Source organism: Meleagris gallopavo, chromosome 30 (genome assembly GCF_000146605.3).
Source record: "Meleagris gallopavo isolate NT-WF06-2002-E0010 breed Aviagen turkey brand Nicholas breeding stock chromosome 30, Turkey_5.1, whole genome shotgun sequence".
NCBI lineage: Eukaryota > Metazoa > Chordata > Aves > Galliformes > Phasianidae > Meleagris > Meleagris gallopavo.
The window spans coordinates 1345100-1368481 of NC_015040.2; the positions used below are offsets into that span (position 1 = coordinate 1345100).

General features: G+C 54.6%; 2 protein-coding genes across 5 annotated transcripts in view; both read left to right on the top strand.

Moving 5' to 3' along the window:
• REXO1 (RNA exonuclease 1 homolog) overlaps positions 1-6684 on the top strand; it is a 28513-nt gene extending 21829 nt beyond the window's left edge. The window contains exons 12-18 of one of the 4 annotated variants that reach the window (XR_004162105.1): positions 1384-1494; positions 1854-1969; positions 2122-2260; positions 4032-4152; positions 4728-4939; positions 5064-5143; positions 5874-6684. Coding sequence is in view for 1 of the 4 variants with exons in the window: in XM_010724846.2 (XP_010723148.1) it covers positions 1384-1494; positions 1854-1969; positions 2122-2260; positions 4032-4152; positions 4728-4816 (576 nt within the window). In the remaining 3 variants the exon portion in view is untranslated. Of the gene's footprint in view, positions 1-1383; positions 1495-1853; positions 1970-2121; positions 2261-4031; positions 4153-4727 lie in introns of all 4 variants that reach the window. The other 3 variants (XR_004162103.1, XR_004162104.1, XM_010724846.2) reach the window with 3 other exon arrangements.
• Positions 6685-8363: 1679 nt separating this feature from the next.
• ATP8B3 (ATPase phospholipid transporting 8B3) lies at positions 8364-23375 on the top strand. The gene is made up of 27 exons (XM_019610015.1): positions 8364-9398; positions 9707-9798; positions 9879-9992; positions 10433-10531; positions 10931-10992; positions 11435-11507; positions 11598-11668; positions 12197-12279; positions 12898-13056; positions 13231-13319; positions 13741-13934; positions 14165-14373; positions 15197-15231; positions 15359-15515; positions 16351-16539; positions 16615-16727; positions 17096-17260; positions 17542-17653; positions 17949-18024; positions 18555-18678; positions 19307-19571; positions 20079-20302; positions 20785-20868; positions 20964-21203; positions 21424-21562; positions 21857-21987; positions 22095-23375. Exons 1-27 carry the CDS (start codon positions 9113-9115, stop codon positions 22794-22796), a joined length of 4287 nt encoding a protein of 1428 aa, XP_019465560.1. The 5' UTR covers positions 8364-9112; the 3' UTR covers positions 22797-23375.
• Positions 23376-23382: the final 7 nt, after the last annotated feature.

Sequence of the window (23382 nt, forward strand, 5' to 3'; positions counted from 1 at the left end):
AAACAAGCAGATTCATGGGCACAGATGCAGAATTGCTGAGTGTAGCTTCTTGCTCCTACAGCCTCTGAGCAGTGCTGGCTTTGGGTGCAGGCAGAGATCAGCTCGATGTGGTCCAGCTGCCTCGTTATCTTCCAGTGATGCAGTTCTCTGGACTTTGGGGGTGCCCACAGTAATAACCGGTGCAAAACTGGGGCATGTCCCATTTTGGTTACCCCTCTGCCTGCAGGTTTCAGCTCTACTGCTGCCCCAGTTTGTCCTCTTGCAGCCTTCATCCTCAGACGTTGCCAAGTGTGGTTTGGTTCCTTGCAGGGTGAGATGAGTGAGAAGCAGGAAGGAGGAGGCTGAGCACACACTGTGATTATGCACCACGGTGTTGAGATCTGGGCATAAACCAAACCTGAAAAACAATCAGACTGCTGGGGAGTTAAGCAGAGGGCACGGCACTGCGGGGTGTGGTGCAGAAATTCCATCTGACCTGAAACCACCTAAGTGGGCAAAAGGGCAGCAACGGCCTCTGCCCTGTGCTCTGCTGAGTGTTCCTGCTTCCTTGCAGTGGGGCAGGACACCAGAAGGCTGTCAGCAGCGGCAGGACAGGCTGAGTGTGATCTGTGGCTGTGCACGGAGCAGGAGCACCTCCTGAAACAGCAGCTCAGCCCTGCGGTGGCTCAGGCCACTTGGGAAACCACTGCCTGAGTTTTCCTGGTAGCTCAGGGAGCCTTCCCAGGCTGAAACATACTGACCTGAGAACTCTAGCAGGGATGCTTAGAAGTGGTTGGAAATGCTCCTTGTTCATTGCACTGAGCACTGGTTGGCAGTAGCTCACGTGGTCTGCGAGCTGCCTGGCTTTGGGGTACAGTGGCTTTTATTCGTAGGCACACGTTGATGTTTTCTGCCACTTTTGTTACCCTGGTTTCTCCTGCCATCTGTGGGCTATGATGTGGTTGACACTAATGCTTGGACAGGGATGTTTGATGTGAGAATCCTGCAGCTGGGCATGCCTCAGCCACAAGCTAAGCCAAGAGCCAGCAGTTAGAGCAGATCCCTGCAGTAACACGGTGTGAGCCTTCCCCTGTCATGCTGCTCTGAACTGAAAGCTGCTGCCATCTCCTCATGCTTAGGTACGTGATGCAGTGCTGCTATGTGAGCTGTTTGTATGATGCCTCTAGCACTGATCTGACTTAGGAACCAGGTTTGCACCTGGTCACGCTGCTTTTAGGGGGAACTTCTCAGACCCACTGCTAGACAACCCTTAATCCTCGTTAACCTTTAGAAATCACCTGTAAAAAATAGCTTTCTTGAAGTGGATGGTTCTTTTGAAAATGAGTTTTTGGTTTCTTGCCCCTTCCTTCCTTCAATATGCTTCTCTTTTGTTTTTCCTTCAAGCAACATGTCCACGATGGGCGGAAGGAGAGCCTTGATGGCTTTGTGAAGACTTTTGAGAAGTTGCCTACGACTGATGGTTACCCCGGGATCTTCGCGTTAGACTGTGAGATGGTGGGTCCCCAAGGGCAGCACAGGCACAGAATGAGGCTTTTGGATGAAGGCTGTGTTAGAAGAAAAGCTCTTCTCCTCTGCCACCTCCTCTCCTTTCATAAACCTCTAAATCTTAGAGGTTTATGTTAAATTTACATTTAAATTAGCTCTTAGTAGTTTTGGCAGTGTGTGCTTCCTTTGAGGACCGCGTGTACCCTTGAGAAGTGGTAGCCAGTCGGTTTACATCGAGCATGGACTGCTGGCTGGCCTCAGTGTGCTGAAGCAGCTGTGTTTTGGGAGCTGCAGCACTTCAGCAGCACCGTAAGCCCCGTGCTGAGGTCGGCACACGTTTGTTTTCATGTCTGCTTTCTTGCTTGCAGTGCTACACTAAGCAAGGACTGGAGCTGACGAGAGTAACTGTGATCAACTCTGACCTGAAAGTGGTGTATGACACCTTTGTCAAACCAGACACCAAGGTGGTGGATTACAACACCAGGTGAGGACAGCTTTCTGAGGGTCAGCACCAGTAACCTGGGGGGAATTTCTCTGAGCACTTGGCTAAAAATCCCATGACCTTCACATCCTAATGGCTGGAACATCTTGGGTCCTTCAGTGAGGGAAGCCCTCCTCTCTGTTTTTGCACTGCAGATTCTCAGGTGTGACAGAGGAGGATCTGGAGAACACTAGCATCACCCTGCGGGATGTCCAAGCCGTCCTGTTGAACATGTTCAGTGCAGACACCATATTGATAGGGCACAGCTTGGAGAGCGATTTATTTGCACTAAAGGTAATCTGCCTGTTTTGCACGTGAGTCTCCCTCTGGTTCTTCCCCACCCTAGTGACTGCTACTAGGAAAGGTTTGTTTTCAAGCTGGAGGACTCAGGGGTCTGTCTTGTCTCTGAGCTGGTGGGAAGATGGAGGAGTGGAGGATTGGGTCCTGTGTGTCACTTGTGATCTCAGCACAGCTTCGGTGACCGTCCCCAGGAGGACAGACACCCATTGGAGAGGTGAATAGAGCAGGGCTGGCTGGAAGCACTGAGCCTCAATCGTTTGTCATTCAGCCACATCTGTTTAGCCAAGACTCCTCCATTGGTGTCAGCATCCTTTGCCTGGCCTGACGTTGTGCTCAGCTGGGATCTAGGCAGGCTCAGGAGTCTGCTGTGCCCTCTGAGTGTCTGCAGCAACTACTGTAGAAGCAGTTCAAGTCTCTTTGTTGCCTTTGCACTTGATTTTAAAACGTCCGTGAGGTTCTCTGCCTTGTTTGCTGGGATCTGTGGCGTTCTTTGATCACGCTGCTTTGACCTTTCAGCTCTTGTTTCCTGCCTGGCCTGCACCAGACTAGTCCACACTTCTCTGCTGTCCTGGAGGGAGGGCTGTGTTCTGAGCACAGATCCTTGGGGGCTTGGCTGAGGTCACTGAGGAGTGCATGCAGCAGCAGGAACCGACGTGTAGTCGGTGCTCGTGGGCCTTCATCCAGCCATCCTTTATCACACAGCTTTGTGTGATAAAGCTGTGACCGCCAGCCCTCAGTGCTGGTTTGGAAGCAGGAGGTTTTAATGGACGCAAAGTGCTTTACCTCTCAGTGGCACCTTTTACTCTGGCCTCTCAGAGGGTTCATCGCCATCGTAAAAAGAAATTATTTACAGTTTTATCAGCACAAGATGACTGCTTTGGCCTCATAGAAGCGTGGCTTTCTCCCAGCATGGCGGGCTCTGCCAAGAGGACGAAGCTGTGAGCGATGCAGCAGTGTGACAGGCAGTGCCATGTCAAGTCGTAATGTCTGAGGGCTGTGGCAGTAAAGTCGACGTCTCACTAATGGCCGTGGCAAGCTCCAAAGGGTGATAGCATTTCAATTTTTATTTAAAGCTGTATTATCCTGCTTCTTCCTCAGTCTTCCTGATCTACATAAGTAATTATCATTGCGCCTGGGTGGGTGCCAAACTTGACTGCAGTCTAAGGGAGATTATCCATAATGTTGGCAGTTTTACACTCCGAAGAGCGTAGCAGGTTGTTTCCGTTAAGCTGCAGCTGTTTGCAGGCACTCACAGAGCTGGCAGTGGAACTATTAATGAGAGTGTTAGGAACTGTCACGCTACATTAGCTGGTGTTGGGAAGAGTTGAGGGAAAGGATGAGATTGTCAGGGTCTTGTCTGAGCCACGCCACGTTGAGGATCACAGAGCTGCCTTTGGCTCAGGTGTGCAGATTTCTCTCTCGCACCTCAGGGCTCTGCTGCCTTCTCCAGGCTGTGGCACTGAGGATTAACCTGTCCTGGATTTGAGCTGTGTATCTGCTGCTTTGAGTGTGCAGGCAGGCAGGGCAGTGAGGGCGTGTGCTGGCTGGCACAGCTTTGGGAGTAGACAGGCGTGCAGCCTGTGAGGGGTTTGCTTCATTCAGAGCCTCCTGCAGGACTGGTTGGGCCGGAGCTCCACAGGAGAGCTGCGTGGAGCTGCAAGGTTGACCGGAAGATTGCCTTCATATGGTTAATCCTAAGGAGTGCCCATCCCTGTGGGAGAAGGAAAATAAACAAGGTTCTTTCCTGCTCCCTCCCTCCCTCCAGCTTATCCATGGCACAGTGGTGGATACTGCGATCGTCTTTCCCCACCGCCTGGGCCTGCCTTACAAACGGGCTCTCCGGACGCTGATGGCCGACTACCTCAAGCGCATCATCCAGGACAACGGTGAGAGCGAGGAGGGGCTGAGAGCCTGGCCTCGTGTCCCTCCCCACCCGGCTGCTGTTCCTCGGGCCTGCCTCCTGCCCTGCTCTCCCCAGGCCCTGTCCCCACCGTTTTGTCTGCACGGCAGCAGTGAACGGCCCCGCGTACGAAGCCTGTGCCAGAGTTTCAGTTTGATCCCCGTGTAGCACTTGCTGCTTCCCTCTGTGCACTACGTGGGAGGCAGAGGAGCGGTGTGACCAGGCAGAGGCATCTCTCTCACGGCCATGTCACGCTCTCCCTGCTCTCCCTGCAAACTGACGTTGACCTTTGTCTTCCTTGAGCACAGTGTAAGTGTAGTGCTGGGCAGGAGCCCTACGCCTACAGACAAGCAGTGCTTCAGCCCTTAGTTGAGCCAGGCAGAAGTCCTGCACCCATGTGTTCAGTGGAAGCTCTTCCAAATCCATCGCTGTGGCTCAGTGTGATCACAGCTGGGCTTGCACTGCTGTGTGAAGGGCAGCGGGGAGGTGGTGTGGGGAAAGAGGGACCAGGCTGCCCTGTGCAGCACAGGGCGTAACTGCTGTCCTTGTCTCTGTCCCCAGTGGAAGGACACGACTCCAGCGAGGACGCCAGAGCTTGCATGGAGCTGATGATCTGGAAGATCAAAGAAGACTCGAAAGTGAAACGATGACCTGCGCTTTCTCTCCCTCCTGTTCCTTCTCCACCTCTTTGAAGCAGTGCAATAAATGCTCAGAGTAACACTGTCCACCCGTACGCAGCAGCATGCTACCCCAGACTCCCCGTGCACTCGCAGGTATCTCATGGACTGCTGGTGGTGCAGCTGACGGCACCAGCTGGCTGTCTGCAGGTCCCTGTGTCCACATAGTGGCTCTCGGACCCTCTTTCCTCTGTCTGAGGGGTACTCTGTGGTACAACAGTTGCCCCGTAGGCATGGCAAGGTGGTTCTGAGCAGCACAGCTAGAGGGAACTCCGTGGTTCCTCAGAGAAGCTTGTAGAGGTAGGTTGGATACGTGCAGAAGGATCTTTCTGGTTCAGTTCAAGGTAGATTGTTACTGTTATTTTTTTTCCCAAATGTAACTTAAGTTGCTTTTGTAGTCCAAAGCAGTTCTCTTCCTGCAGTGTTGGGAGAGGGGTGGGAAATGGAGTAGAGTTGGGCAGGAGGCTGTAAAGTGGATTCTGTAGCTGATGTGTGAGCAGTGAGCCGGGGGTGGCGAGAGCAGATGGAGCCATCCTATGTGATCCAGTGCTGACCCACTGTGCAGCACAGCCAGGGCTGCAGTGAGGAATGCTCGTGGAGCAGCCAGCTGGGCTCAGGGAGCTCCCTGCTGAGAGCTGGGCAGCTGCTGAGTGCCGGCAGCCTGGCGCTGCAGGCTGGGCGAGGGAGAGCCCTAAGTGTTGGGCATTGCCTGGACCTCAGAGAGAAGAGCTGTGGTGGGTTGGGATGTGCCACGAAGGGATGTGAGGGCTCCAGGGCAGGAGCTGCACTGAGGAGGGCAGCAGTGAATGCAGACAGTGCCACAGGTCGGGATGGGCCGTCCTTCCCCTCACCAGGCTTCCCCTTTGAGCTGTTTGGGAGCAAGGTTTTGGGGAGGTCCTGGGTGCAGAATGGTCCGTGCACATGTACAGAACTCCCCCCTGCTCCATCTCTGATGGCAGGGACCCGATACGCACCAGAGCAAAAGCAATCGATGGAAATGCTCTTTATTCTTTTTTTTTTTTCCAACTAGTTTACGTGTTGGCAGCTTTCAGAAAAGCAGAGGCCTCCCTTGTTGTTGTGTCACGCTCCCCTGGACAAAAGCAGTGGGGTCTGTTGTGCACAGCAGTGGACACCCCTGGCTGCTCCTCTGCATTCCATCTGCCGGCTGGCACTGGGGGGGTCCCAGCCTCTTTTCCCCCCCACTGGAGCCGTGCAGCTCCTGCTGCTCCCCCGATGCTCACAGGCCACAACGCCGCCCTGCCCTGGGCCGTGGGGCTTCCACCTGCAGTGGATGTTTTCCTCCAAGCCTTCTCCCATCCCCTGCAGGGAGCAGTGCTGTCCACCCAGGCCCAGGAGAGACGGTTCAGAGCTTCTTCACCAGGGAGGGAAGCTCTCTCCTGCTTTGCCTTTCCGTGGTTTATCCCACTTGTTTTCACTCCTGGTGGCAGCGGTGCCCTCCTGAAGCAGCTTTTCCCCAGGGAAGCCATCACCCCACCCCACTGGGGTTGTGTCCTGCTGGGGGCTGCTCGCTCGGCTGCACTGGGGGAGGGCACAGCATCTGTGCAGTGCAAATCAGAGCCCGGAGAGCGGGCTGTGGGTCATTCCCCATTCACTGGGAAGGAAATGGGCACTACTGGTGTGGGTGAGAGTTGGAGCCACGTGTTGTCATTGCTGCCCCATAGCGAGATGCTCCCGGCGCTGAGCAGCCCCTGAGCCCACAGCCCTGGGGAGGGAAGCTGTAAAGCAGAGGTTTGTGGCTGCACAGAGGTGTTGGGATGTGTATAAATGTTGTAACCTGTCACTTTTTTGTAATTGTTTTTAATAAAAGGGTGTTGACTAGATGCACGCTGCCCGTCTGCCTCTGCTTTACCTCCAGGTGGGGCCTGGAGGTGCATCCCTGGAGCATCCCTTGAATTGCTGCCTCTGTTACTTCCTCCGTGTCCTCCCAGAGTGGGGGACGGTGAGGTGATGCTTTGGCACATCCCAGCTCGTGCCCCTGCCCCCCCTTGCACTGCCATCTCCCACGCGGGGCAGGAACTTCACGTGCTGAGCAGAGGAGCTGATTTCAGCACAGAGAAAAAGAGGTGAAGGTAAAAAGTTCAAATCAAAAAACCAAATCTGCTGTTAGGTGACCTCACTGGCAACGTGTTTTATTTTACGTGCTGCCCGTGGCAGTGGCTGGGATGGCAGAACAGCCCACGCTGCAGCTCTGCCCTCCCCATCGCCCCACAACTGCCCTCCCCATCACCTCTCACTGCTCTCCTCCTGCCCCACACCGCTGCAGTGGGGCTGGAAGGACGCAGTGCCCATCGGGTTGGGTGCCAACCTTGGGGTGGGGATGAGTTGTTTATGAGCTCCCGCGTGCACTGAGTGCTTTATGGACTGCCAGCCCAGCACTTGCTTAATCGCCTCCGGGTTTCTGTGGTTAATTGCGGTGAGCAATTAATCTAACGACAGCAGGACCGGAGCGCTGGGGACTTGTGCTGGGACGAAGCCCTCAGCGCTGCGGTGCGGCTCTGGGGGTTGCCGGTCCTGATGCCAAAGCTTTGGTGAGCAAAGAGATGATTTCTATCTCCTCTTCTATGGCTCCAAAACCTGAGAGCCCCCGTGGGCCCCCCCGTCCCCATTCCTTCCCGTGGACCTGGTGCCAAACGGGGGGAGCTCACCGCAGTGCCCGACACCCGATGCTTCCATCTCCCCTCGGAGCTGATGTAGGGCTGTGTGATGCTTCCCTGGCGCAGGGGATGCGGAGCCCCATGGGGAGCACGCCAGGAGGGCCGGATCGGTGCCGGGGGTGTGGCGGGGGCTGTCCCACAAACCCGCGTGGGCAGGGCGCAGGCAGCGGGGCCGCGGCCGGGATCGGCGCAGGTATTGCGGCCGCTTTTCCCCTCTCCTTTTCCCCTTCGTTCCACCCGCACCGGGGCACCAGTGGGTGTGAGCGGGTGGTGCTGGGGGCTGTGAGGGGCTGTGCTGGGGGCTGCGTCTGTCTGTGTTGCCCTGGGGGGCGTTTGGACGGCGCTTCGGTCCTTGCCTGGCTGGGATTGGGTTCATGGGGATGGAGATGGGGACGGGGATGGCACTGGGAACGGGGACTGGGGATGCTGTGTTTTCCTGTGGGGTGGATCAAAGCAGCATCCAGGTGCAGTTATAGGGTGAGCAAACAGCAGCAGGAGGGAAATTCACGGCCCCACGCGTTCCCTGGGCAGGAGCTGCCGGGATGCGCGGGCGTTTCGGCTCCGATCCACACCCGGTGCTCATCACGGGGCAGCTCCGCCTCGCTCTGACCCTAATTAACCAGGAGCACGCCTCAAGTGGGTGCTTTTTAACCCCTGTCTGCAGGGAGCCCTGCGTGTTGGGCACTCCCCTGCTCTGCCATCGGGGTGCTGCGGGGTCGAGCTCCCTGTGCAGGCGCTGTTTCCCAGCACGCTGCGCTCCTCGGAGAGCCCCGTGTCTGCAGGTGCTTAATTGAGCTCGTTTGGCATCACCTGGGAGCAGAGCACAGGGGGTGACAGCAGTCAGGGGTTGAGGTTTGGAAGCGCTGTGGATGTGGGTTATGTGGATGTCACGGCCACGACCTGGAGCAGAGCAAAGCAGCAGCATCCCACCTCTCTGCAGCATCCTCCTCCTCCTCGGGACGCAAACGTGCCGACCTGGTGGGGTCACTTAGGATGCAGGGACAAAAGCAGAGCCTTTGGTGGTGGAGAAAGCTGGCATTGTGGATAAAAGCTTTGGGTTTTGGTCCGAGTTCTTGGATAAAGCCGGGTGCTGCCCTTTGGGGTCACCTTGGTGTGGGGTGAGGTGGGCTCTGGAGTGGGCTTGGGGCTGTGGGGCTCCCAGCATCAGCCTGTGTGATTGGGAGTGATGGGAGAGGAGGAGACCCTTCTGTGAAAGAATGGGAAAAAGGGGATCAGAGGAACGAGATGAGAAATAACAGCAGGGATGGACTTCTGGGGGGGATTATTAAATGATGGGGTGATGGATGCTTTACGCCTCGCCGGCTTCTGACGTGTCGGGATCACAAAGAGCTGCACAAACATTAATTAATCTGCCCTAATGACCCTGCGGGGAGTCAGTGAGTGGAGAGGAATCTTGGCATCGATGAGGGCGGTGCTCCTTCGGCACGATGGGTGCGATGGCGATGTGAGGAGAGGTTCTCCTTCAGAGATTTCCCATGTCCTCACTGGAGAGGAATCTTTGAGTGGTCAGAGTGCAGACTGAGGCTGAAAGGGACCCCCAGTCCAACCCTGAGGGCACGGGGGACCCAGCCCCATGCCAACACCCTTGAGTAAACCCATAAAAGCCAAATGTGCGATGGGCCTTCCAAAAGAAACGCCGTTGTGTCACCGCTTCTGTGACATTCAAACGTTAAGAATGCCATTGTACTTCCTCTGCCATGTCCTGTCCCCTGCTCAACTGCAGGGCATCCCAGTGAGTCCCCCTGTGGCTCAGCATTGCAGATATTCTGTGTCCTTGTCCCCAGGTCCTGGTAGAGGTGGCAGCATGGACGGGCAGGACCCAGCCCTGGGCTGTGAGCGTGAGCAAAAGGGGCAGCCAGGTTGGTGTGCAATGAGCACGGGTTGGGATTTTCCTTTCTTTGGACAGTAGAACGGAGGATTGGTGTAAAGATGGTCCATCAGATGGGTGCAGGAGTTGGGGTCGTAGCTGGGATGTCCCAGCTTGGTGGTGCCCACATTGGGGCAGCAGAAACAGCGTCAGAAGGGGAACAAGCATCCTTAATAATAGCATTATTATTAGAAGCGTGTCTCCCCAGCTCACCACGAGCACCAAAATGGGTCCCAGTGTCCCTGGAGGGTGGAGGGTGGTGGCTGAGCACAGCCAGTGGGTGACCATGAGCTCCTCCAGCTTTCACCTGGGAAGTGCAGGCCAACAACAGAGCCCACCACGAGCAGCTCAGGAAGAAATCTGCCTTCTGTTTGAGCAAGAAGAAATACGCGGTGAGTCAGGCGGGGCCAACCATGGGCCATTTCTGGTGCTGTGCCCCCACTCTGGCTTTAACCTGCCGTTATTTTGGCAGGGCAATGCCATTAAGACAGCCAAGTACAACGCCCTGACCTTCCTCCCACTGAACCTCTATGAGCAGTTCCACCGTATGGCCAACATCTACTTCGTCTTCGTCATCCTCCTGCAGGTGAGATGGATGCGAGGGAGAAGCACGAGTGTGAGGGGCTGTTACCAAAGGAGGGCTGTCTGGGGACCATCTGTAGGGACATTTGTGGTCCCACCTCTGACCTTTACGGATGACCACTGTGGGATCTAGAGCTGACGTGGGTTCCCCTTTTGCACTAATGCTGTAAGATGGTGTCAAGGGCACTGATCTGCAGTAGCATTCATCGGATTTCAGGACCTCTGAGTGGCTGAAGCCGAGAAGAAATACGATTACTTTCAATCAGTTGGGATTGGATATAAACTAAGATCGTATAGAAAACTGCTAGACAAAAATCCTACCGTCCCCAAATCTTAGCTTGGTTCCTGCCTTCTTTGGGCACTTCTAAGGAGGAGAGCTGGGACCTGAGGTGTCCCATAGTGGGATGGGAGTTTGGTCAGTGAGGTGCTCTTTTCTTTCCCCAGACCTTTCCTGAGATCTCCACGCTGCCCTGGTACACTCTGCTCTTCCCCCTGAGCTGCCTCCTCACCATCCGTGCCCTACGGGACCTGATGGATGACATTGTGAGTGTGGGTATTGAGGGGTGGTCAGCAGAATGGGCCCCTTTGCTGTGGAAAGTTTGGGAGATGCCATCATTCAATGTACCTGAGGCACCACCAGCTCTACAACATCCAAATCACTTCGTATTTTCCCTTTGAAAGGATGTGGCCAGATGGTTTCCTTCCTTTAGGGGTGATATCTGTAATATCCCAATCAACGGCTGTAGTCACAGTTTGGCCCCTAGAAATATCTTTGGGGGACTTCTGCCCTTTCATTCATCAGAATGCATCTCCAGATTGCTTCAATGAGCAGATCCTGCCCTGGGGCTGAGGAACCCAAAGAGCTCATGGCGTTAAGAGGGTTGCTTCCATGGGACAAGAATGTCTGGCATGGCCCATCCATTTCTTCTCTCTTCTGTGCAGGGCCGACACCAAAGTGACAGAAACATCAACAGCAGGCCCTGTGAGATCCTGTCTGGGGAGAGGTAAGAGGCTTTGGGGAGAAGGGCTCATGCTTTCCTTGCTGTGAAGCAGCGATGGCTCATCTGGAGTGCTGAGCATCCCCGAGTTCAGCAGCTGGAAAGGGTTTTGGTGGCACCAGGCCTTGCAAGCTTGCATCGCCCTCCAGCTCCAGGAGCTTCTTTGGAAGGATGTTTGTATCCCAACAGGTCCAAGAAGCGCTGGTCTGCATGGCTGACACCTGTAGGTATGGGGGTATGGGTGTGACAAAGCAGTCCTGTGCCACTCGTGGTGCCCTGATGGCCACAGAGGAGCCAACAACACCCTGCAGACCCCATGCATGCAAGAAGCCAGGAGAGCCACAGGCTGCTCCAGAGGATGGCTGCAGTGTTAACCCTGCTGTGCAATATTCTAACCCTGCTGTGACCACGGGGCTGCAGTATTCATGTGTTCTGAATTCCCCTTCAGCTTCCGCTGGCAGAAATGGCGCGATGTCTGCGTTGGGGACATCGTCCGCCTGCACAAGGACAGCCTCGTCCCAGTGAGCAACGCCCCATGGCTGGTGGTTGGTGTGCCAAGGGGGGTTCAGCAAGGAGAGACCCAACCAGGTGCTTTCCCTTTGCTCCTCCAGGCCGACATGCTCCTGCTGTGCAGCTCAGAGCCCAGCAGCCTCTGCTACGTGGAGACCTCTGACATCGATGGGTGAGGAGTGGTGGATGTCCCAGCTGTGGGCTGAGCTCTCCAGCCTGGGGCACCACCAGAAATGGGGGTCAGGTATGCTAGGGAGGCTGGCAGTCCTGCAGAAACCTGGGGGTCCTCCAACAACCAACCTTACAGACACTGCAGAAATGGAACAAGCCTCATTTGGCCCCACAGATTTTGAAAATTGGAAGGCCAAGAAGATTTTCAGGCTACAGTTTCGGGGAAAACCCTGCACCCTGCAGAGCAGCTCATGACCTCAGGTCTATCTCCTCATCTCCATTCCCTTCCAGCTCCCCATCCCTCCCGCTCATCTGCGGGATGATTTAATGACAGGGTCTCCGGGGGCCTGGTTTTTTTCCTGCTTGATGTCTGCCACGATAGCTCCCTATCTTGCTTTTCATCACCATTGCTCATGTAATCACCCAATAATTAATGTCAACTTCTGTCCCATGGGCCCGATAGCAGAATTAACAGCGCTTTTGCCCTCTAGGGTTGTTTCCTTCTTCCCTTGCTGACTCTTTTTCGCAGAGAAACAAACCTGAAGTTCAGACAAGCCCTCCTGGTCACCCACCAGGAGCTGACAAGTGAGGAGAGCTTGGCTGCCTTTGATGGTGAGAATCCCAGATGGGTGAGGATGTGGCCTCCACCCCCACGGTCACACTGGGGCAGCCTTGAGAGGTCTCCCATCGGCCTCACTCTGTCCCCAGAGACACCAAATGCCATCACTCAGCACTTTCCCTGCTGGAGGGTGGTCCCTCCTAAAGGATCTGCATGGAGACCCTTCCCCAGCAGCGTGGTTAGGGTTGGGTTAGGATGGGAGTTATGATAGGGACTAGTGGATTAGGATGGGGGCCACTGGGTTGGGATGAGGGCTATTGGGTAGGATGGGGGCCATCGGGTTTGCGCATGGCTCAATGTCTGTTTTCCTACCAGAATCAAACTCTGAGCATCCAGACTTGAGCTCAGATCCTGGATTTTTTCCCCCTTTGGTCTTCCATAGGATGCTGTGTCAACAGCTGTTGGGTTTTGTGCTTTATCCAATGTAGTTCCTCGACTGGACACAGCAGGCTGGTGCTCCGGCTCAGCCTTAACCTGAATCTCCCATCCCACAGCTGGAAGACACACAGGAAAAATCTGAATTTTCCCTCGAGAAATCCTCTTCTCTGGAGGAAACAAAGGACCTCGCGTTTCCCCCACAGCCAACACCAGCTCTGTGTCCTCTGCTCCAGGGAAAGTGACCTGCGAGGAGCCCAACAGCCGCATGCACAGCTTCACTGGTGTGCTGCAGTGGAGGGGAGAGACGCACGCGCTGGACGGCGAAAGGATTCTGCTGAGGGGCTGCAAACTCCGCAACACCGACACGTGTTATGGCTTGGTTATCTATGCAGGTGAGCACCAGCTCAGGAAGGACAGGATCCTGGATTCTGTATTTCATGTGCATCACGTCCTGGATCCACGTCCCTTCGTGTCCTCTTGGCCATGCGTTGGCCATGGGTAGAGGAGGGCTGAGCTCGGTGGAAGGAGCATTTTGCATTTTTACTTACAAAATGTTTCTCGCCCAGGATTTGATTCTAAAATTATGAGGAACTGTGGAAAGATCAAGAGGAAGAAAACCAAGCTGGACCGCATGATGGACCGCCTGGTGGTCATAGTAAGAGCTGTGCAAACGCCTGCTGGGGGTGCTTAGAAGCTTCCTCATGAGACACTGCTTCCTTGGGTGATGCTGATTTTGTTAAGTTTGAAGTATTTTGCTCAGTTCTTGGTCCAGTTCCTGGTGGCTGTGTCATCTCTTCTCCAACTGGCTGCTGGCATTCCTCTTAGGAGGGTTGGGGTAGGGTTTGGGTTGGGGTCAAGAAGGTGGGGAAGTTGGGTTTCACTCTATGTTTGTTGTGGATATGTTCAGCTGAATTCTATGCCACGATCTCAGCCCAGGATAGCCTTCAACTTCTGTGGTGGTCTCAAAGCAGCTTCATGCACAGGGATGCAATGAGATGGGCTGGAAGGGACAATGGTTGGTCGTGGTCTGGTAGGCTCTGTTGGATGTGCGTTCTCAACCTGCCTTCCCCTATCAGATCTTTCTGGTGCTGCTGGCCACATCGCTGTGCCTCGCCATTGCCTCAGGGTTCTGGGCCAAGATGTTCCAAGAGAAACACAGCTACCTCGCTGCTCTCTATAAGCACACGACTCCTGCCAAGCAGGCTTTCTTCAGCTTCTGGGGCTTCACCATTCTCCTGAGCGTCATCATCCCCATGTCCATGTATATCACGTAAGAACGATGGAGATTGCACACACAGCTGGCACTCAGTGCCCCTCTCCCTCCCCTTGGCCATCATCTGGCACCTTGGCTTGCAGCCGCAAAGGGGGGCTGCCACAAAAGGGGCTCATCACCTGAGCAAGGGTGATGAAAGACACACACACCAACGTTGGAAATGGTGGACAGGCTGAGGATGACCAGCTGGTGAAGGCGATGTCTCCTTTCTTGCATTCCCACTCTAGGTTTGAATTCATCTACTTGGTGAACAGCTTTTTTATCAACTGGGATTTGGAGATGTATTATGCTGTCAAGGACATCCCAGCGAAAGCCAGGAGCACCAGCCTCAACGACCAGCTTGGCCAGGTGGAGTACATCTTCTCAGACAAGACGGGCACCTTGACACAGAACATCATGAGCTTCAAGAAATGCTGTGTCAACGGGACCATCTATGGTAAATTTTGGTGGTGGCAAGTTGGTAGGGATTGCAGTTGGGTTGAGGCCAGACTTTGGCTTGAGGTCACTTTGGTTCTTTTCTCTTCTCTGGCTTGCTGGGAAGCTTGGGGTACGTGGGTTGGTCTTGGTGGTGGTGGAGGAGGTGAAGGAGGAGGAGGTGAAGAAGTCGTCCTTTCCTTTATGATTTATTCTCATGGTGAGTGCATGTGATGCTCTTTGCTTTCTTTAATGATTCAGATTACCTTTTTCTCCTTAGAAGCCCTAGATCTGCCAATTCCTTCCTTCTCTCGCTGCTACATTTACTCTTGGCTGGCTTTTGGTGCTTAATTAGTGACATTTAGAGAGCAGTGAGGGGCAGAGCTTTAGCACAGAGCTCCTTTTTCCTGAGATCCTTATCAAACACCTGAGACAAACAATGACAAAAGGAGAGAGGAGAAAAAACCATTTGGCAAAGTTTCTAAGCAGGAATAAACCCAATCCTCCTCTTCCTGGTGTATCACCTCTGATAGCACCTCTGATAGCAGCACTGCCGTGATCCTTTCTGCTTTCTGACAACTGGAAATGCAGATGAAAGCCAGACCTGCATTGTCAACATGACCAACATAGACAGTCTGAGCTCTTCAAGAATGAAATCAATCAAACCTGAATGTCCCAGTGGCTCACAGTAGACAGACACTGGGCCAGCACTGAAAATTCCCTCCTTGCCAGTCTTTTGGCCAGCAAAAGAATCCCAGCAATCCCTTCCAGCAAAAAGCTGCTGGAGCTCTTGCTAAGCGATGCTCCCAGCTCTTCAGTAACTCAATTGTCTCTTATTTTGGCAGGTTTGGGCGCAGGCCATGAGGACAAACAGCCACCGGTGCGTAATTCCCCTCTCCTGCATAGCATGGGGCCAAATATGACCGTGACAGAGATATGACCAGACCATTATAGTGGCCCCATTGTTGGTGTCTTGGGTTCCTACAGCCTGCCCGCGATTCTTGCAGGGGTTGGTGTTGACCCGGAGTTGCCATGGGGAGAAGATGTTGGACTCCAACAACGTGGGGCTCCGGGAAGCAGTGCAACAAAACAACGATCCGGTGCTGCGGGAATTCCTGCGGCTGTTGGCCCTCTGCCACACCGTCATGGTGGAGGAGAGGGGAGGTGGGTTGGGGTCCCCAATGAGTGGGTCGCCTTCGAGGCACAGGGGCTGTGATATCGTTGATATGAACTGCCTAGGCTGGGATTTTCTGCTGGACAAGGATATGGACTGGGAGTGGCATTGGGATCCCATTGGGAACGGGGGTGGGATCCCAATGGGATCAGTGTGGGGATCCCACTGGGAATGGTGTTGGGATCCCACTGGGAATGGTGTTGGAATCCCACTGGGAATGGTGTTGGGATCCCACTGGGAATGGTGTTGGAATCCCATGGGGAGTGGTGTTGGGATCCCACTGGGAATGGTGTTGGAATCCCACTGGGAATGGTGTTGGGGTCCCATGGGGAGTGGTGGTCCTTGCTTGTGAGGACAAAGAACACAAACTGTACTCACACAGCTATTATTCTCTCTTCTCGTTAACTCAACAAAAGTTAAAAAATATATATTTTAAAATTTAAACATTTGGTAGATTTAAATCATCTTCAGCAAAAGTGTGTATGACTGTAAACCAAGCATGGCTTCTGAAATGGGATGGATTGAGTGGGTTGGTTGGGGTTTTGGTGTGCTGAATACATGAATTTTTTAACCTTTATCCTTTGGGACATGTTTAGAAAAATAATTCTAAGGAGCTGAAGGAGTTGGACTTGATGATCCTCATGGATCCCTTCCAAGTCGAGGTGTTCCATGATCCTACAGTTCTATTCTATGACTTTCCCTAGCTTGGTAGCTCGGGCTTCAAGGTCCCCATAAATAATGTCGGTGCAAGACTGAGGCGTTCCAGGTGTTTGAGAGGTGCTCATCTAGGTGTCTCCTCACCCAATCCTGTGGAATCTTCCACAGACCAACTGGTTTACCAGGCGGCTTCTCCAGATGAGGAAGCACTGGTGCTGGCAGCCAGGAGCTTGGGCTACGTCTTCCTGTCCCGAACTCAGGACACCATCACCATCAGTGAGATGGGGGTGAAGAGGACATACCAGGTGCTGGCCATGCTGGATTTCAACAGCGATCGCAAGAGGATGTCGGTGTTGGGTGAGCTGAGGTGGCAGCAGGATGGTGCCTCGCATGGGGACAGCAAAGAGCAGCTCTGTCCTTTCTGCCTCCCAGTGAGGGACCCACAGGGCACGATCCGGCTCTACACCAAAGGGGCTGACACTGTGATCCTGGAGAGGCTGCGGGGTCGGGGACCCAACCAGGACTTCACCGAGAGGGCTCTGGATGTGAGTCCCACAGCAGCTGGGATATGAGGGGTTGGTTGGGTGCCCTGCTGCTTCTCTGTCCCCACTATGGCTTTAGGATTTGGCTCTGTCTTTCCCCCTTCTGCTCTGAGCCTCAAATGCACCTGGAATGGGGGCTGAGGGCACCAAATCCCCTCTTGGTGATCTGCATTGCTCTCAGACGTAGGGTCTGATGTTTGGGTGATCCTGCGAGGAGTCAGGAGTTGAACCTGATGGTTCCCTTCCAGCTGGGGATATTCTGTGGTTCTATGATTACTCCCGGGGTGGGGGGCAGCCAGAGCCCAGAGGAGACCTCAGACCCCATGTGAGCACGGAGTCGAGGTGAGGAGGACAATGTCTCATCTTGGCAGCACTTTGCAGAGGAGACCCTGAGGACGTTATGCCTGGCCAGCAAGGAGCTGAGCGAGGCGGAGTACGACGAGTGGAGCAGGAGGCACCGCATGGCCAACATCCTGCTGCAGGGCCGGGCGTGTGAGCTGGACAGGCTGTACGAGGAGATGGAGCAGGACCTGGAGGTGGGATGGGGCCAGGGGTGGGGAGGAACCACTTGCCCTGTTGGTCCCACAGAGGGTAGGAGCATGGGGGGGTTCAGCTCTTTTGGGGTGGAGGGGGAAGAGTCCAACCCGACACCAATCCTCTGGGTGGGAGGGCAGGTGGAGATACCCCTCGGGGCGATTTTGCAACATGCCCACCCGTGGGAAGGAGCTGGAGCTTGCAGGAGACCCTTGGTTGGAGCCAGGGTTAACCTCCACCTCGCCCTGATCCCCTGCCCTATGTCACGGCACCTTCCCTCCAGCTGCTTGGGGTCACGGCCATTGAGGACAAGTTGCAAGAAGGGGTCCCTGAGACCATCCAGCTGCTGAAACTGGGCAACATCAAAGTGTGGGTGCTGACGGGAGACAAACAAGGTCAGTGGAGCCAACCCCAGACCCCACCAGCACATTTCAGTTTCTTTCCCAACCAGGACCGGAGATCAGATGAGACCCTGGGAGGAAGCAGCAGTGGGGCTCTGCTGTTCCATTCACACAGAACAATAGCACAACCCACAGATCATGTTACCCATGGGGAAACTGAGGCAGGGGAAGCTGTTCTGCATGATGGCATAGGGTGGAGAACAGTCCCAGCACCTGTTGGCCTGCAGGGCTGGGGGATGTCCTGGGATGGTGGGGGTCACAACAGCCCACTGATGTCCCTGTATTGCAGAAACAGCAATGAATGTTGGCTATGCATGCAAGCTGCTCACGGATGACATGGAGATCCTGGAGGAGAAGGAAGTGAGGTGAGGAATCCTGACCTTCTGGTTCGTGACATCAGGGGGTTTGCTCCTGGAATCACGTAGGTGTGGCACTTAGGGATGTGTTTAGTGGGCAGTATTGGTGGTAGGGGGACAGCTGGACTGGATGACCTTAGAGATCTTTTCCAGCCTTAATGATTCTGTGATTCTGTGATTCTATGGCACCCAAGGACATAGGAACCCGTGCAGGGTGAGCAGAGCTGGAGATGCTTCTCCTTCCCCATCCCAGCCTGGATGTCTATTCCCATCTTCACCCACTGACACCTTTCCATTCTTCCCCATTCATTTCTGCACCTACATTTGGCTGCAAAGTGCTCAGCTTGGTTCTCTGGCCTCCAAACCACGTACAACAGGGCTGATTTCTCATCTCATGAGCCCTCCAAACCCCTCTTTGTCCCTCCTGCTCCCACCGTTGGGTACCAGCCCTGTCTGGATCCAGCTTTGAGATGGCAAATGCCAACCAACGAGTCATAGCCAAAGCTGACCAACATGCCCCATGTGCCCTCCTTGCACAGCGAGATCCTGGAGGCTTACTGGGCGAGAAACAACAACATCAGTGGCACTGACTGTGTCTCACAGCAGCACCCGGAGCCTTTCTGCCACAAGAAGAGAGCTCTTGTCATCAGCGGGGACTTTGTGGTAAGGAGATAAGTGGGGCTGGTTCTACCCCAAGGCATTGGATGGCACCACGAGATATCCCAAAATGGGTGGCAAAAGCCACAGGAACCCCGTTTTGGGATGGGGAATGAATGTTAAAGGAGGAGATGACCTCACACTGATCACTCAGTGATGGGGGCTTCACCCACACTGGCCCAAGAGGTCTGCTGGGGGCTCATGTGCCCTTCTTCAAGAAAGGTGTAGATGTGGTACTGAGAGATATGGGTCAGTGTGCAATATTGGCGGTAGGTGGATGGCTGGACTGGCTGATCTTTGAGGTCTTTTCCAACCTTCATTATTCTATGATTCTGGTCATACTGGGACAAATTGCTCTCAAACAGCACCTGCTGCATGACAAACCCAGAGAAAACTTTTTTTTGTTGCACCTGAGAAATTCGAGAGCATCACAGATTCTACTGTGACATCCCTGGCAGTCTTTAGAAACCCCAAATTTGAAATGTTCTTATCCTCCCTTCATGCCCATATTTGTTTCCCTGTGCTAAAAGAGCTCAGACCAGCCCCATCATCCCTGCTTGTAGGGGACCCAAAGACCCCATCCCTCTCGACCAGCCCTGGTGTGAGGTTCCAACCATGTGTGCTCTCTCCTAAGGACACAATCCTCCAGACAGGAGAGGTGCTACAGAAGAAGGGACGGCTGTGGCAGCAGCTGGCTTGCCATGGGACGACGGACCCACAGGAGCAGGGCAGCCTGGTGGAAAAGGCCTTTGTGGACCTGGCCACCAGCTGCCAGGCCGTCATCTGCTGCAGGGTCACCCCCAAGCAGAAAGCTCTCATCGTGCAGCTGGTGAAGAAGCACAAGAAAGCCACCACGCTGGCCATTGGGGATGGGGCCAATGATGTCAACATGATCAAAAGTGAGGCTGGGGGATGTGCTGGTGGGTTTTGGCTAGAGCATCCAACGAGCGTGGGAGTGGTGGTACCCCATCTACCGTCTCCACTATGTCACCTTCTCCTTTGAGGTGAAGAGCTGGGAGAGGAACACTCAGCTCAACTTCCAACCCAATTCCCAACACAGCTCCCAGCACAACTCCTGGCTCATTTGCCAACCTAATTCTCAATCCAGTTTGCAATGTGGTTGTGCTGGGAAGGGAGCGAAAAGCACAAGACCGTGGAAAGGGGCAGGGTGGATTGCTTGCTTGGGCAACGGGGATGTCTTGAAGACTCCCCTGCTTCTCCAGCAGCCCCCAACACAGGGCTGTGCCCTTTGCACACCCAGCTGTGCCTGCTGTCACTCGATGGCACGCAACGGAGGGCTTTTCCCCTTTACCCATCAGCTCTGGGCGCAATCTGCTGGGCAACCAAACGCTACAGAAAAAGGGCTCTCCTAAACCCTCACTGCCCACATCTCACACCCTCTGCAGCTGCTGACATCGGGGTGGGCATCAGCGGGCTGGAGGGCGTGCAAGCCGTGCAGTGCAGCGACTACGCCCTGGCACAGTTCTGCTACCTGCAGCGCCTGCTGCTCGTCCACGGCCGCTGGGGTTACCTCCGCATCTGCAAGTTCCTCCGCTACTTCTTCTACAAGACCTTTGCTGGCCTCATGACCCAAATCTGGTTTGCTTTTCACAGTGGATTCACAGCCCAGGTGAGCAATGGTGTCGGCACGGAACGCAGCCCTCCTGTGGGTTTTTGTATCTCCAGCGCGGTCTCCTTCCTCCCTGCCTGAGTTTTGGGGGCTCCCTGGTTGAGATGCAGCTGGTTACTTGCACTTGGGCTGTGGGACTGGGAGAAGTGCCCTCAGAGGCACTGGCAGCTCTTGTGAGCAGCAGCTCAGCCTCGCAAATGCGCAGGGAAACAGACCACGAGGTTCTCCCAAAAATGGGAGTTCCTACCTAAGGGACAAAGGTTATCAGTGCAGTGTGTGACTCCAGCCCCATCTCTGCAGCACGCTCCCAAAAAACCACAGAGTGCTGCGGACAACCCAGTGCTGATGCAGATCTCAGAACAAGCCCATAGGGATTTCCATGGGATTTGAGTCAGGGCTTAACCTCACCCCAATGCCTGGGCATCCTTTCTGAGTCTTCCCAAAGCACCACCGAGCTCACAGCCACTTCATTCTCCCCACAGCCTCTCTATGAAGGCTGGTTCCTTGCCCTCTACAACGTTTTCTACACCGCCTACCCCGTGCTTTCTGTGGGTCTTCTGGAGCAGGTATGGGACCACCAGGCTGCACCCAGCCCCTATGCCTGGAGGGCAGACCTGCCAAGGGTGGGAGGACGATGTTTGACCCCTCTATGTTCCAGCAGGACGTGAGTGCCAAGAAGAGCCTGTGGTTCCCTGAGCTCTACACCATTGGGCAGCAGGACAAGCTCTTCAATTATCGTATTTTCAGCGTGACGCTGCTGCATGGTGTCAGCACGTCGCTCACCAGCTTCTACATCGCGCTCTGGGCCTTTGAGGACCACGTTGGCAGCAGGACTGTGGGGGACTACGAGTCCTTCTCCGTCACGGTGGCCACCTCAGCTTTGCTGTCAGTCCTCGTGGAGGTGAGCACTCCTCCTGTGTCTGAGCTGGGGATGAACTGGAGGTTGTTGGCACGGATGAGGGCTTGGAGGCAACCAGTCCAAATGGAACACGGGTGAAGGGACCCCAGGCACGCTGTGATGTTGCCCATTGCAGCTGCAGATGATCTCCCTTGGGGCAGAGACAAGTGGCCAAATGGAAGTTCATCCTCCAGCCTTCACAAGGAGTTCTATGTCCATGCAGATCATCCTGGACACCAAGTTCTGGACGGCGTTGTCTTTCCTGATGGTCACAGCCAGCTTGCTGCTCTTCTGCCTCTTCTCTTTCCTGACCCAGAGCATTGATGCCTTCAGGATCGCCCCCGCTGTCTTCCGTTTTCCAGGTCAGGTGCCCCAAATCCCTGCAGTCCGTTCCTCCCAGAGCCCGGCCAGCCCACTGTGAGCTCCATGCCAGGAGCTGTTTTCCCAGTATGTTGTGTCTTCGCTTGGCTGTATCACATCCCTTGGTCTGATCCTCTTTCTGTACGGTCCTGGGTGACAGATTGACCATTTCATGATCTTGCAGTCTTGCTTTTTGACCCTGGTTTAGATCCCTTAGCAGCTTTGTGAGTGTGGGGCTGTCCCCTCACCATTGCTCTCTCTCCTCTCCATCTCTGCTGCTTGAACATTGCCTGCAGATGCCACCCAGAACGCCCTGACCGACCCTTACATCCTGCTGGTGGTCCTGCTGTCCCTGGTGGTGAACACCATCCCCTCGCTCACCATCCGCTCGTACAACGCCATCACAGGCAACACCAGCATCCAGCAGGTGAGGATCTGCTTCAAGGACCAGTGTCTGGAACCAGTAAGGGTGTTGCCGGTGATGGGATGGATGCGATTCCCCAGGGAGGTCACCAGGCCCCTGTTTCCTTGCAGAAGATCTGCTGGAAGGCCAGACGGGAGCTGGAGCCCTCGGTGGAGCTGCGCACCCACGTCCCCCGTGGTTCCTTCCACCGCCGTTCCAGCTATGCCTTCTCCCATCAGGAGGGCTATGCTGGCCTCATCACCCGTGGGGAGAGCCTGCGCACCAAGGGCACCCACAGCACCACCAAGGGCACCCACAGCATCACCAAGGGCACCAAGGACACCCACAGCTCCACCAAGGGCACCAACAACACCACCAAGGGCACCCACAGCACCACCACCCACAGCACCAACAAGGGCACCCACAGCTCCACCAAGGACACCCACAGCATCACCAAGGGCACCAAGGACACCCACAGCTCCACCAAGGGCACCCATAGCTCCACCAAGGGCACTAACAACACCACCAAGGACACCCACAGCTCCACCAAGGGCACCCACAGCTCCACCAAGGGCACCAACAACACCACCAAGGGCACCCACAGCTCCACCAAGGACACCCACAGCACCACCAAGGGCACCCACAGCACCACCACCCACAGCTCCACCAAGGACACCCACAGCACCACCAAGGGCACCCACATCATCAACAGCACCCACAGCACCAAGGGCACCCACACCGTCACCGCCACCCCTTCCACCACTGACACCTGTTCCACCACAGCATTCCATCCCCAAGGGACAACCCCAACTTGGCCCTCCCCCCATAGCTGACCTGGCCACATGCTGCTGAGGCCAAAGAGGTTTCCTCTTCTTGAGGTCATCTGAATCCAATTTGGGTGTTTTGCTTTACACACTGGTCCCCAAACCCACGGCAGTGCAGTGTGCCATGCCCCCATCCCCAGCACCTCGCACTCCCCCATTCTTTGGGGGACACGCACAGCCCATGGGATGCTGCAGAGCCACAGCTTGGGGAGGACAGACCATGCAAACAACCACGTGGTGACCAGATCACCATTTTTTATCCTCATTTTTGTAATTAAAAGCCCCCCGGGACACACACACAGACACAGGGGTGAATGACTAGAAAATAAAATAATTTATTGAAGAAACAGAAAGCTGCAGAAATACAACACAGTCATGACCAGTAGAGGATGAACAAATAGAGATTTTCTTTTTTTTTTCTTTTTTTTTCTTTTTTTTCTCTTTTAAAACCTGTTGACAGGCTGGAGTTAAGTTTCCTGGTAATTTCCCCTGCGTGAGTCATTGCAAAGAACAAGGAACAAACTCCAGAGCACACAGCACAGTTTGGATAAAGTGCCTGACACATAAGACTCTTTTTTTTTTTTTTTTCTTTTTA

Bases quoted from the DNA above. Each gene is read 5' to 3' on its own strand.
- ATP8B3 (XM_019610015.1), top strand. From the start codon at position 9,113: ATGCCAACACCCTTGAGTAAACCCATAAAAGCCAAATGTGCGATGGGC. The intron at 12,280-12,897 runs GTGAGAATCCCA...CCTCTGCTCCAG, and splicing joins GAGCTTGGCTGCCTTTGATG to GGAAAGTGACCTGCGAGGAG. The intron at 19,572-20,078 runs GTGAGGCTGGGG...CACCCTCTGCAG, and splicing joins TGATGTCAACATGATCAAAA to CTGCTGACATCGGGGTGGGC.